This window comes from Giraffa tippelskirchi, chromosome 8 (genome assembly GCF_054371585.1).
Source record: "Giraffa tippelskirchi isolate mGirTip1 chromosome 8, T2T-mGirTip1v1.2.pri, whole genome shotgun sequence".
In the NCBI taxonomy this organism is placed as follows: domain Eukaryota; kingdom Metazoa; phylum Chordata; class Mammalia; order Artiodactyla; family Giraffidae; genus Giraffa; species Giraffa tippelskirchi.
Genome location: NC_137282.1, coordinates 80,510,949 through 80,525,240, shown reverse-complemented (window position 1 = coordinate 80,525,240; position 14,292 = coordinate 80,510,949). Strand labels below are relative to the sequence as shown.

Here is a 14,292-nt window from a genome sequence, read left to right as displayed (position 1 = left end):
CTGAACACCTCTCACAATACTCTTGTCAGTTTGCTTCTTAGTGAGGTGCAACTTGTCGTGGGCATTTGTGTCTTTGCTCACCAAGTGGCAAGCTCCAGCAGGATGAGGGCTGCTCTGTTCGTGAGTAAACACTCACCATTTGACACAGTGCCCAGGGCCCAGGGACCACTTGCTAGAAGACAGAGCAGGGGAATGAGGGGCGGGGGTAAGAGAAGGAGAGGTCATCTGAATTTGAAGACTCTCACAAGGCTCTCTTTGTGCTCACTGCCTTGAGGAGGGATAACTCTGAAATGGTAGCCCCTGGAGAAGGGAAGTCTCTCCGGTAGACAGATAGTAAGAGCAAAAGGCCAGAGAGAAAGGAGTAGCTGCAGAGGATGCAGGGTGAGGGGCTGGCAAGAGACGGCAGTGGTCCCACTGCAGAGGGTGTGGGCTGCCCAGACAAGAAGTGAAGCAGAGATCAGAGGGGCGCAGGACTCAAGGTAAACAACCCACTAGGAGGCCATCAAAGCCTCTGCTTTTCACAACTATCCAGAAAGAAGAACACTACTCAGATGATCTGCGGAGAGCAGGCAATGTTGGAAATGTTTGTCTGCCCTTCAGTGGTAAGAAGAATAGAGATCATGTTACGACTTACCATGCTTTGGCCTAATTTTAGAACAGCACAAGGAACTGTTTAAAGGCTTCAAAGATTCCAGAGAAAAACCAATCCATTTGCATAACCAGATATAAAATTACATTAGAGGCTAGAATATCTGGTCCTTGCCCATGAGGATTTCCAGCTTGTCAAGTTCATTCTTCCCTCAAATCAGAGCCAGATGCAAAGTCTGGATAGCCAAGCCAGGATGGGAACAGAGACTTAGAATACAAATAAGGTTTAAAAAAAAAAAAAAAAAATTGAAGGTAAGACCATGGGTGTGGAGGCAGGGCACTTGGGCAAGTCAATGATTTTCACTTATACAGGGTATCCAGCCCCACAGCCCAGAGCAGGCAGAGAAGAAAAGTTCTATTGTAACTTTCTTTAGAGAGAAGCCTCATAATAAAAATCATCTTCATCATCACAGATGTTGATCTATTTTTCTTGAATTTCACATCAAAGACCTGTTAAGGCTAAGCATTCCTGGCACTGGAGGTAGCTTGCATCATGTAACGCAAGACAAGAAGCTGTGTGATTAACAGAGCAGGACAACTTGAAGAATGTGCCCACATTTGTGCATCAGAATTGCGAAGCCAAATTAAAGCAAGATGCTGGGTCCCAAACAGTGCTCAAGAAGGCCGAGACGACAGCTCAACAGAACAGACAGTACTCCAAACATGTAGTTTATTGCTCTGTGCTGTTCCTGAAAACAGCCAAGACTGTATTTTGACTGGCAACAGCTGGAAGTCACTGTATGAACTATTGGGATTTCATTAAATATTCACCTTTAAAGATAGACAGAAGCTGTCACCCTAAGTGATCGTTATAAAAACTTCCTGGCAAGGAAGTTTCCAACCAGGGAGTTGACCTAAAATTATAAAGAAGAATAAAACCAAGAATTTGAACAAGAGCTAAGAACTAAAAGCTCATCAAGTTACATACAAGGAAACAGTGGTTGAAATTTTGCTTCTCAAGAGAAGCTGCATTCTACTAATGATTGAGCGAGAATAAATACTAGGATATTAGAGATCCTGTATTGTAAGGATCTCCAACAGCACAGGAATTTTTTTTTTTAAGGTGACTGTTTAAAAAAAAAGAGCTGAATAAAGGGGACAAAAGAGCTGGATCTCAGGAAGGCACTCCAAATTTATTAGGGTCCTCTTCTCCACCAGTGGAACTGCTATGGAAATAATCTCCTTGCTGCTGCTGCTGCTAAGTCACGTCAGTTGTGTTCGACTCTGTGCAACCCCATAGACGGCAGCCCACCAGGCTCCCCCGTCCCTGGGATTCTCCAGGCAAGAACACTGGAGTGGGTTGCCATTGCCTTCTCCAATCTTCTCCTTAGCTATCTGAAATTTTAATAATGAAGCTTCTGGGATAATATTTAAAGGAGTACGTGTGTATTTATTTACTCTTTCACACCCACAAGGTTACTTTCAATTTTTTAAAACGACACATTTATAATTTTAAGTTGTTCCACTTTACCTGAAGGAGCTTCTTGATGCATTCATGGTGACTGTTCTTGGCTGCGAGGTGCAAAGCACTGTGTCCTAAATGGATTTAAAAAAAATTAGAAGAAAGAGACCACACATTTTAAATATCTTATCTCTGTAATGAAGACAACTATGAGGAAATACACTGTTCTCCAACAAAGACGGAATTGTTATTCTTGAGAGTAACGCCTCCACTTCTTTTCTGCAAAGTTCATTGTGACAAAAGTGGGGAGAACACAGCATTCTGCCCCCTGGATAACATTCAGGGCCCACCCCAGCTGCCGTTCCCCTGGGGTACAATTAAGCTCTAGGCTAGAAGCCTGCAGTAGACTCTAGGTATGCAACTTGGAAATTCTGCTTTCAGCTGTCAGCATGGGTGCCAGATGCCCTGTGTCCACAATAGTGACACCAGATCAGGACTGCCACGGCCCCGGAACCCAGCACAGGCGGCCGGTAGAGAACACACCCAACATCCACATGAAACCCCATTTCCACCTGTCCTTTCGCTTTCCTCCAAATGTGCTCCAGCTCTGCAGGGGAATTACCTGTAATTCAGATGTTCAAACTTGGAATGGGTGGAAGAAGGGAAAGAGTTATAAAAACAACATTATCAAAGGAGCATCTCTTCACGTTCCCTTCAAAGAAGGTGACGCCAACGTGAGACTCTCTGACGTTTCTGTGGTCAGATAACTTTAGGAAATTCTACCCCATGGTCAGAGGAGCCTGGCAGGCTACAGTCCATGGGGTTGCAAGAGAGTCAGACACGACTTAGCAACTAAACATTACCCCCAGTGCCCTCCCCTGCACCACCTAGTGGGCCTTTAGAACATCTGTGGGTGAGGGGCTTAGGGACAGCCTTGGTGTGGCTGCCAGGCTAACAGGCTTCCACCCTAGGGCCCTAGAGAATTGCTCTTTGCTTAACCTGGATCCTCTTCTAGGATAACCATGCAGCTTGCCCGCTTACCTGCCTGATGCCACTGAAATCTGCTTCTTGATGAGACTTTTCCTGATCTCACCCTTAAAATTCCTCCCCCACTCCTTTCATCCCTTTGCTTCATTTCTTTGTCCTTCATAGCACTCAGCACTTTCACCTTCCCTTCTCACCTGACTCCTCTCTCCTCCTACACACACACACACATACACACATATACACACACATACACATTTATGTAGTCAACTATTCTTTCTTTCCCACTAGAATATAAAGTTTGTATCCCAAGTGCCTATGTGTGCTAAGTCACTTCAGTTGTGTCCAACTCTTTGTGACCCTATGGACTGTAGCCTGACGGGCTCCTCTGTCCATGGGATTCTCCAGGCAAGAATACTGGGGTGGGTTGCCATTTCCTTCTCCAGGGGATTTTCCAAACCTGGGGATTGAAGCAGCATCTCTTATGTCTCCTGCATTGGCAGATGGATTCTTTACCACTAGTACTACCTGGGAAGCCTAAACAAAGACCAAAGAAACAGCATGTTTGTGCTAACACAGACCAGGCTCTCGATACAGACTTGTTACTTTGAAATAGCGAGTCTGTCCGTTATGAAATCTCTGGGGAGGGAGACTCGGGGGCAGGGAACCAAACCCCTAAATCCTGCATTTGTAAACTGTTCAAGATATCTCCAATGTAACACCTGTAAGCAATCCACACTTAAAGCTTGTTTCTCAGCCTTAGCATCAGTGAGATTCGAAGCTATGGAAGGTGGCCCTATGTACCACCGGATGATGAGTAGCATCTCTGACCACTATCAACTGTATGTCCAGATGGGACAAGCAGAAATGTTCCCAGACATTGCCAAACATCCCTTGGATAGGTGGGAATCACATAACCCTGTTGAGAACCCCTGGCTTAGAGGAACAACTTCTTTTATATGGTGATCTGGTCTCCAAATACCATTTCTCCATTCTGAATTAGTCTTTGTAACACTGATCAGAAATCCACTAATTATTAAAGAATCATATAGCTAGGAAATACCATATTTAAAATTAGAAGGTTTTAGGACCACAATGAGCTGCACAAAAGCATGTGTAAGGTTAAAAGACCAGATACCTTCTTTTCTGAGAAGCTGCACAGAGATTTTAAGGGTATGCATAGGGGAGCTGGTTGGGAAGGTAGAACACTCCATCTGACCTCTGCCCAAATGGATGAGGATGAGGAAGATCAGCAAAGAAGGCAATGAGATCTTTGGAAGTAGGAAGACAAGTATCTTCTTTTCCCCTTCCTCTTCTTACCACAGGAGACCTCTTTTCAGGAGGTATAACACACAATAGTGAGTTTGCTTAAACTACGAATTGAGTTTTGCTGGGTTAGCCGGGCCCTCGACCATCATTTGTATCAGTGTTTCTAAGGAGGAGCACATTCTGTGTTTTAAACAAATGCCTTACAGATGAACTTTTGGAACCCATCCTGATTGTAAGTAGAAAACTGTTTATGTCGTGTATGCAATGCATTAACTTTTGTCTATCCTGTAGACAAAAGCTCTTCTAATACATAAATAGCACCCACTGGAAAAAGGCACAGTTCTCCAAAGACAAGAGGGTAGGGAGATTTAAACAACCATCATAAAATAAATAACAGGCTTTCATTTTCATTGCAAGTGTTCCAGTCATACCTGAAAGTAAGCACTGTGTTTCTACAGAAACAACACTCTTTTATTCCTTGGCCCTGCAATGGGTTTCCCTAACCAGGAGCAGAAAAGCATTTTTCACTTAAAAGAGTCTCTAAATTCAAATGATGCATCAGTCCCTGGACAACATTACCCTGGAGTGAAATGTCTCTCATAGCTACCATTAAAACAAAATTCCCTTTCCAAATGCAACATTTTCTGGAGAGAATATATTAATGACAGAACTTCACTGTAACCAGCCGCCACATAAAACTGGCCCCTATTTGGCTGCGGATCTGTCTGGAATATCAGAAAGCAATTTCCCTATAGGAAAATAACAAGGCAACCCTAATTCAAGTGCCTTTCAGCAGAACTCTGCCTGTGAGTGAAGACACCAGTGCTACTCGTAAGTCAAGTGTCAGAGGCTATTCCAGGTGGTTTAAGAATCCTGCTAGCCAAAGAGGCTAAGAAGGATGGCCCAGCCATTGCAGCCGCAGAACACCATCCCCCAAGCTAACTTGGACATTAACTGCTTACTCAGTGATTTCAGACTGCTGCAGAAACAGCACTATATGAACTCATTCATATAGTGGAGGAATTACTGATGGGACTAAGAACAGTCTTCAAGTGCAGGTGACAAATTTTTAAACTGATGAAGTCGTAGGAGACAAAGACAAGGCAAACAAACACCAAAAGGCTGAAGTTTGAGAAATCATAGTTTCAGATCATAACATGTAAACATTTAGAAAAATAAGAGAACTAAAAGATACTCAACTAGCTATGGTTTGAAATATCTACTTAAGAACCAGAGTTTCAAAATGCTGAATATAAACAATAAAAGTAGTAATGAATTTGATTTTTATTTACAACTTTAAATATATTTAAACATTGTTCTTAGAAATGCTTATCTTTACATCAAGTTTTCAATCACTGAAGCATAAATCTATTCACCTAGTTATAGTTCCAGGGGAGAGATCAGAGTATGAAAGGTGTATTTCTTTTTTTAAACAAATTTTATTAAAAAGAATAGATACATGTATATGTATAACTAACATCACTTTGCTGTACACCTGAAACTAACACAACATGTTAATCAACTATGCTCCAATATAAATATTTTTTAAAAAAAGAAAAAAAATCCACCACATTGTAAATAAACTATACTTCAATAAAGAATAAAATTTTATTTGTGTCTTTTTTATTGAAGTATACATAGTTGATTTATAATATTGTATTAGTTTCCAGTGTACAGTAAAGTGATTCAGTTGTGTGTGTGGTATATGTGTGTGTGTGTGTGTATATATATATACACACATACAAATACCACACACACACACACACACAGAGAAGAGAGAAATTTCTAATAACCACTGTTACTATTAGAGTTTTGAAATCATCCCTTAATCTCTACAAAGTAGATCTGCATAGTGATTTACATTGAATCAGAAGGTTTTTTTTTTTTTGCACCTGCATGTATACATCGCTTGAAATATTTTCATGGCCAGATTATGTTGATCACTGTATATAGTTGGCCCTTCAGACATGCCATACATGTGCACAACCAGCAAGTAAAGAACTATAATCATGCAATCAGTTTTTGGCTTGCCTTTATTCCAAATTAAATATGAAATACTTAATGGACTACAGTCTGCCATTACATTTTAAATGACTCATTCTCTCAAGTACTTGAGTTTTAAGACATAACTGTTCTTGGCCAGAATATGTGAGCTAGATTGGTATTATATGTGAGCTAGATTAAGGGCATAATAGAATGGAGGGCCACCCAGAAACCCAAACAAAAGCTAAGCCAATACCAGAAACCCTAGAAAAGAAGAAGGGTTCTCCAGTGTCTCCCTCCTGAGGCCTCTGTGCATTATGGTATCTCCATATTCCACAGCTCAGTTCTCTCCTAACACTCTCTTCTTCTATGAGAAAAGAAGTTTTGTGTGCAAAAGGATCAAGGAAAATTTAAGATACGGGAATGTGACAAATCACACATCATTCTTCAATTTCTATTTACACTTCCTTCTACAGCAAAACATTCTGTACATTTTTTTTTTAACATTTATTTATTTATTTGGTTGCACCGTGTCTTAGTTGTGGCACGCGGGAATTTTTTAGTTGCGGCATTTGAACTCTTACTTGTGGCATGTGATAAGATCTAGCTCCCTGATCTTATGAAACCCAGGCCCCCTGCATTGGGAGCGTGGAGTCTTGGCCACTGGACCACCAGGGAAGTCCCCCTTCTATATTATTAAGCTGGACAATTTGCTCCTCTGCCCAGAATTCCCAGCTTCCTTTAAAGGCAGGAGTGGCCACAGATTACTCTGTGTCCAGTGAAATCTGAGTGTACACCACTTCATGAGCTGGCCTTTCCCTTCTGTCAGCTGGGACTGGGATGTGGATGCAGTAGGGGAGCCCCCCTGGGCCATTAGGATCAAGGCAATACCCTGGATGGTGGAGTAACAAGTCTGGCTAAGAGTCCTTAGTGTGGAGCTGAGTGGCCATAGCAATTTGGGAATTTTAATTGAAAGAGAGAAAAGTCTATCTTGTTTAAGCCACCGGGTCACATTGTGTCAAACGCATACACTTGCTAAAAAAGGGAGTCTGAAACCTAATGCTTCAGACAAGCACTGATAATAAACAGAAGATTCTTTGGTCTTCTTCAATCTTCTGTTAATGCTCTGTTCAATCCTATCTTATCTTCCTGGGTGCTAATTACAGGCATCCAAAAAAAAAAAAAGCCTAGAAGTCTGGGAGAAATGATTCATTTCTAAAGAAACAGAATGCCACTTCCTAAATCAGTGAAGGTCACGAGCAAACACAAAGGTCCTGTTTAGAGTCAGCACTGTGAGCTTAGGTGCAGACTTTCCAGCTGACGGCTATCGATACGTCTATGGTGTTGTTTGGCAAATAGGTGATAAGGAATGGGGTGTATGTGTTTAGTTGCTAAGTTGTCTCCGACTATTTTGTGACCCCCATGAACTGTGTAGCCCACCAGGCTCCTCTGTCCATGTGATTTTCCAGGCAAGAATACTGGAGTGGGCTGCCATTTCCTACTCCAGGGGATCTTCCGGACTCAGGGATCGAACCTGTGTCTCCTGTATTGCATGCAGATTCTTTACTTCTGAGCCACTAGGGAAGGCAAGGAATTGGGGGAACCCCACAAACCAAAAACATGAGTCATGAGCTTCTGCCAGTTTGGGGATTTCTTTTTCTGATTTGAACTATGAGAGTGTTTGGCTTAGTGATAATCACAGCTTTTTTTTTTTTTTTTTTAAGATGTGAAACATTTTCAAAACCTGATGTGCAAAAGAGACTGGGCACTAGGATGTTCACACATATCCTCTCACCTAAGCCTCCAAAGGCATCTAAAATGATGATAATTGAGATGTACTGGGCTTTCCTGGTGGCTCAGATGGCAAAGAAACTATCTGCAATGCAGGAGACTCAAGTGCAATCCCTAGGCCAGGAAGATCTTCTGGAGAAGGAAACAGCAACTCACTCCTGTATTCTTGCTTGGAGAATCCCATGAACAGTGGAGCCTGGCAGGCTACAGTCCATGGGGTTGCAAAGAGTCGGACATGACTGAGTGACTAACGCTTGCACACTATTGGTACTACACACAAGGCTTTACTACTGACAGTATTCTGCTCCTGAGATGGTAAAGCATTTATGAAAAGTCTGTGGTCAGACTTCCAAACATTTGATGTGGAAGGATAGTTGATAAAGAAATAGATACTAAAATCCCTTTGCTTCTGAACTTAAATCCAGTCACCAGTTTAAGAAGTAGGTAATTGTACCAAGTTAACCATCCTGTACACTTTGTGGATATAAAGAATTAAAAGGGTCAGTGTAATGACATATTTTGAAAGCAGGGTTTTTTCTGAAACTCTGCAGGGTAGTTGGATTTATGGTAACAGATTTTCATACGAGTTCTCATTGGGTATTAGAATTGAAGATAACTGGATCTTAGCAATAATATAGCAACACTTCAGGTAGGTTGACTGAAAAGACAGCATCTATGAGCTGACTGTTGAGAGTCCCTTGGACAGCAAGGAGATCAAACCAGTCAATCCTAAAGGAAATCAACCCTGAATATTCAGTGGAAGGACTGATGCTGAAGCTAAAGCTCCACTACTTTGGAGCTTTATGATGAGAAGATGAGATAAGAAGACTCATTGGAAAAGACCCTGATGTTTGAAGATAGAAGGCAGGAGGAGAAGGGGACGACAGAGGATGAGATGGTCAGATGGAATCACCGACTCGATGGATATGAGTTTGAGCAAACTCTAGGAGATAGTGAAGGACAGGGAAGCCTGGTGTGCTACAGTCCATGGGGTCCCAAAAAGCTGGACACAACTTAGTGACTGAGCCATTTAATCCATCCTTTCATCAAATGTTTTGGGATAATGACAACCACTAAAGCACAGTGACTAATGTCCTTGCCCTTCCCTTGGATTCTGACACACATTCTTGAGAAGGAGAGAAAGAAGTGGGTGTAATAGCCAACAGGAAGGACATGAGCAGTAAAGGCCGTCACGTTTATCTTGTTCGCTGTAACAGGAAAAACTCTGAGAAGTATTGTTCTAGATAACGCAACAGATTTTCCACGTACTTTTATCCATGCTGCTTTTCCTTCTTTTGTTCCTGGGTTCTGTTTGCATGCTTTCAAGAAATCAAGAGAAGTAAGTGCCTCACTCAGACCAAAGCAAAACAGTAAGCCCGAGGACCAGAGTGCTGACCTCATTGTTAGAAACGTCAGAGAGAAAAGTGACTGGCAGCTCGAGACATTTCCAACTCACGGGATGTACGGAAAGGGTTCTGGGGCTTCTAAGCGCTATGGATTCTACCAGTTTCAATCAGAGCTGAAAGAAATGGGCTGTGACAGTTTCCACTAACCAGCCCAGAGAAAAGTCCAGGATGGGAGGATGGGTCTGCAGTTTCCCCTCCAGCTGGTTTTTAGTTGTTTTTTTTTTTTTTGGCCATGCCTTGTGGCATGTGGGATGTTAGTTCCCTGACCAGGGATCGAACCTGTGCCCCCCTGTAGTGGAAGCACGGAGTCTTAACTACTGGATTCCCAGGGAAGTCCTCCCCTCCAGCTTCTTGGAGAGCACTGTCATCTCCACTGGCGAGGAAGAGGGAACTGCGCTGGGGTGTCCAGGTCTCACTGCATGACTCCCCTGGCTTTCAGGAACTGAGTGAGGGCTCTGGTAGTAAATACAAACTCTATCCACATGGTATTAGACAGCCACAAAAAACTATGCTTCTTAAGAGTTTTTAGTACAGGAAAGGATCATGGTAATCTTTTATTTTTTTTTTAATGGCAGGATTTAGAGTTTATTATATAATGTGATCTCAACTATGTAAAACTGCACCAGGAAAATCTGGTAGGAAATACAGCAGAACACTACAGATTTTTTTTTCTTGGAGTAGAACCACTGGTTATCTTCTTGGTAGTTTTCTGTATTTCCCAAATTTTCTACAATGAACATGTATTAAACATTTTCTTCCCTTTAATAAAAACATGACAGAGTGATGTTCAGTTATGATGGAAATAATGAGACTCCTATCTATTTTTTAACATCAAATGCAGTTAAACAAAATTATATTATGGCTCAAATTTATTCACATTAAACAAACTTTTTTAGATTATGATTTTCTTAAAGAAATCCCATCTACTTAAGAGGACACATCTCATCAAGGGGATGGCAGCCATTCTTACTGTTCTATGTGTATGTGGTACAACTTTAAAAGTAGTAACAATAAACTTTAAAAACAAAATAACTGGATCTTGGTATTAAAGGTGACTTTAATTAGCAACATAAATTAGTGTTCCCTTCAAGGGAGTCACTTAGAGAAACCATTCTTTCTTCTGCTGGTATTATAATAATTTGTGCTCAGTCATGTCTGGCTCTTTGAGATCCCGTAGACTGTAGCCTGCCAGGCTCCTCTGTCCATGGAATTTTCCAGGCAAGCATATTAGAGTACGTTGTTATTTCCTTCTCCAAGGGATCTTCCCAGCTCATGGATCAAATTTGCGTTTCTTATGTCTCCTACATTGGCAGGCAAGTTCTTTACCACTACTGTCACCTTTGCCATTTCTCAAAATATTTTTTTGGAGCTTTCTGTGGCACTGCTCTGGAAAATCACTCTGTTACTTCAATCACTCCCTATTTTTAACCAAAAATGGTTTTACCAGATTGACACCTTATTTACCTGACTTGACTTTAAATGGCTCTTCATCTGTCACAAAAAAACAAGTCTATTCTCAAAGAATAAATATTCCCAGACCCTGCTATTATTTTTTAAGTGCCATAGACTTTATGAAAACAATTCTGAAGTATGAGTTTTCCAGCCATATTTTGAGTAATAATTGTATTTTCACAACACTTGACCAATCTGCCCCCAAAATGACTACTCTTGAAGCGCCCGTGTTTTCAGGTGGGAAGCCAAAGGGATCCGTCACAGATTAATGAAAAGCCTAAATAAAGACTACGGAATAGATTGATCTTATATTCCAGTAAAAACCAACAAAAGCCTATTAGAAGACAAAGATTTTCAAGTACAATAGAGAAATGAAAAGCCACCAGTAGTTGCTTCCATCTTTCGGTGTGGACAACAAGGGGCAGAAACCCAGGCTGGCAACCCAGGGACTCCTTCCTATAAAACAATGTTCATAAAAGACAAGACTACACTTCCTTTCCTGCCTGACTTGATCATCACTTATCAACACTGGGTTCACGTTAGAATCACCTGGGAGCTTTACAAAAGTACCAACTGGCTGGAAGCATTCAGACATTCTGAATTTCTGAAGACAGAGCTGGGATATATATGTGTGGGGTTATCTGTAGGTGTGTGTTTGTGTGTGTACTGTTTATTCTTTTCCTTCTTTTCCCCTTTAAGCTCTTTCACCCCTCCTCCCCTCCAGTTCCTAGGGGATTCAGATGCACTAAAACACAGTAAGGGGTGCAGACCATGGGCAGCTGGTCCACATGAAGATCCTGCCTTCTGTCCACAGAACCCACCTCAACTAGTTGATGAAATGAGCACCTAAACAATTCACTCCATTCATTACTTTGTACCATGATTCATAAGAACAAAAATTGGGGGAGAGTACTTGGTCCATATACATCATCTTAGGAAATAAAAATTTTAAATGGGGGATAAGAAGCATAGTCTCTAGTTGACTAACCACATATAACATGAAAACACTTGCAAAGGCCCAAATAATGAAACCATGTCAGAGCCTAGTCATTGGAGGAGATTCTACGTTTTTCTTTTGGTTTATCCGTATAGACTGTAAATTTTCCACAAGGAATACATATCATTTCTGTGATACCTACTTTCCTGCTGGCCTGTTGACTTAAGAGAAAAAGATTACATACCGGCATTATCTTGGGCTGTCACATCCACGCCGTGTGTAACCATGACCCTGAGGCATTCCACGTGTCCTTTTGTAGCAGCAAGATGAAAACTGGAAAAGAAGTAACACAATCTCCTTAAAATTGCCACTCTTTATAGACTTACCCCTGACCACATTTGCCTCTTGTGTATATTATCTCTCACTTAAAACTCCACAACCACCTCATGAGTAGGTTTTATTATCAACCTCATTTTAAAAAGGAGAAAACAGAGGCGCAAAGTGGTCTGATAATTTGCTCATTGATACTTTTTATTAAGTAATGGATTAGGAGCTAGATCTTAGGTCTTCCCAGGTAAAGATAGGCTTGAAAAAAAGTAAAATTCAACTACATTCCTTATTTCTTTAGGACAAAATATCCAGAGTCCCAACTTGATTCAATTCCTAAATATATAAGTAATTTATCAACTTTTTTCTGTTTTCTAGTGTTTTTAACAAAGCCGTTATTTTTAAGCAATGCACTCTCTGAAGGCAAATTTGTCCAAGTCAAACAATGGTCAGGGTTCTTGGACAGCATGAAGATCAAATCCATTGTTGTGTTCTAGCAGATAACAATAGTTATTTGTAGTTGTATACAACTTTTTTTACATGGCTAATGTGTGCCAAGCATCCCACTTTAGTACATTAGCTCTTTTCATTCTCATAAAAGCCTTTTGAAAATGATTTTTATTTTTTGGCCACGTCAAGGAGCATGTTCGAGATCTTAGTTCCCTGACCAGAGACCAAACTCATGCCCTGTGCATTGGAAGCAGGAGTTTTAACCACTGGACTGCCAGGGAATTCACCATAAAAGCCTTTTGATGTGAGTTCTAACACCATCTCCATTAGATGGCAGGTGTCTACACTCCCGTGAGAACAGCATTAAAGGAAGCCCATGGTTAGGCACTGCAACTCAATGACACTTGAGGGTACAAACCTCGCTCAGCATGTTTAGACTTATCATTAGGAAGAGATAATATCCTTATAACACAGGAAGCTCAGCTCAGTTCTCTGTGATGAAATAGATGGGTGGGATGGAAGTGAGGGTCAAGAGGGAGGAGATATATGTACATATATAGGTGATTCACTTTGTTTACAGCAGAAACTATCACAACATTGTAACGCACTTATACTCCAATAAAAATAAATATTTTAAATAAGGGACAACATCCAAATGCCACATCCATCCTCCCCACAGATCCCAGGGGTGAAGGGCACTTCCATGGGCAGAAGGAAAGCAGAATTCCACTGAGCAGCCATGCCTTGAGAAGGAGGTTAATGCACCTCTGAGCTCTCCAACTGCCTCAGACCTGTCTTAGGGAGTTACCTTCTCAAGATATTTGGTGTCTGTACCTCTGAATTAATATCCAGGTAATATTCTTCCATAGGACAGGATCTGTCACTGGGCCCCATAGTCACATCCAAGTAGCAAATCCAAGAGCTAAACTGATTCAAACTCAAGTGAGCTTGACCCCACACCTCTGCTCTGGAGAACTAGACTGACTGAGGGTTAGCAGGTCGGCAAATAGGGTTATATCATTTCTGGTTGCAGATCAGCCATACGTCAGCCATGTATCTTTGAGAAGTCAGTTTAAGTTCTCCGAGCCTAAATTTCCTTCATTGTAAAGTGTGGGGATAGACTCAGATGCTTTCTAATGTTCCCTCCAGCTCTTACATTCTATCATTTTAGCTTCCCTGGCTCTGATCACATTGACTATTTCTTCATTTGTGCAGCAACTTATGTGTAATGTTTCTTTACAGTCAAAATCTACTTTATAGTAGATTTACACATTTTGTGTAATGTTTACACATCACAGTGAAGCTTTGATCATATGGAATGACTTGGGAACATGTGACTTGTTTAAATGAAATTTCTGATTAAATATGTCTTAACGAAAAGAATCGCACTAAAAGGTAGGACAATAAACAATAACACCTGTTTTCAGCATTGTCGGGGTAACTTAATTTTACAATTCGTACACTTCATCTTTAAACAGTGAACCATTTAATCACAGTGGAAGGTTTCTAAAATTTCCCCATCCTAGTAACAGTGTTGGCGCTAGTGGTAAAGAACCTGCCTGCAGGAGACGTAAGAAATTCAGGTTCGATCCCTGGGTCGGGAGAATCCCCTGGAGGAGGGCATGGCAACCTACTCCAGTATT

General features: G+C 41.2%; 1 protein-coding gene across 50 annotated transcripts in view; it reads right to left on the bottom strand.

Moving 5' to 3' along the window:
• The window catches only part of RAI14 (retinoic acid induced 14), a 161,295-nt gene that overhangs the window by 22,649 nt on the left and 124,354 nt on the right, over window positions 1-14,292 (bottom strand). For all 50 annotated transcript variants that reach the window (XM_081520491.1, XM_081520436.1, XM_081520450.1 and 47 more), the window contains 2 exons: window positions 12,117-12,205; window positions 2,120-2,184 (listed from right to left, as the gene is read on the bottom strand). Coding sequence is in view for 49 of the 50 variants with exons in the window: in XM_081520436.1 (XP_081376562.1) it covers window positions 2,120-2,184; window positions 12,117-12,205 (154 nt within the window). In the remaining variant the exon portion in view is untranslated. The remainder of the gene's footprint in view (window positions 1-2,119; window positions 2,185-12,116; window positions 12,206-14,292) is intronic.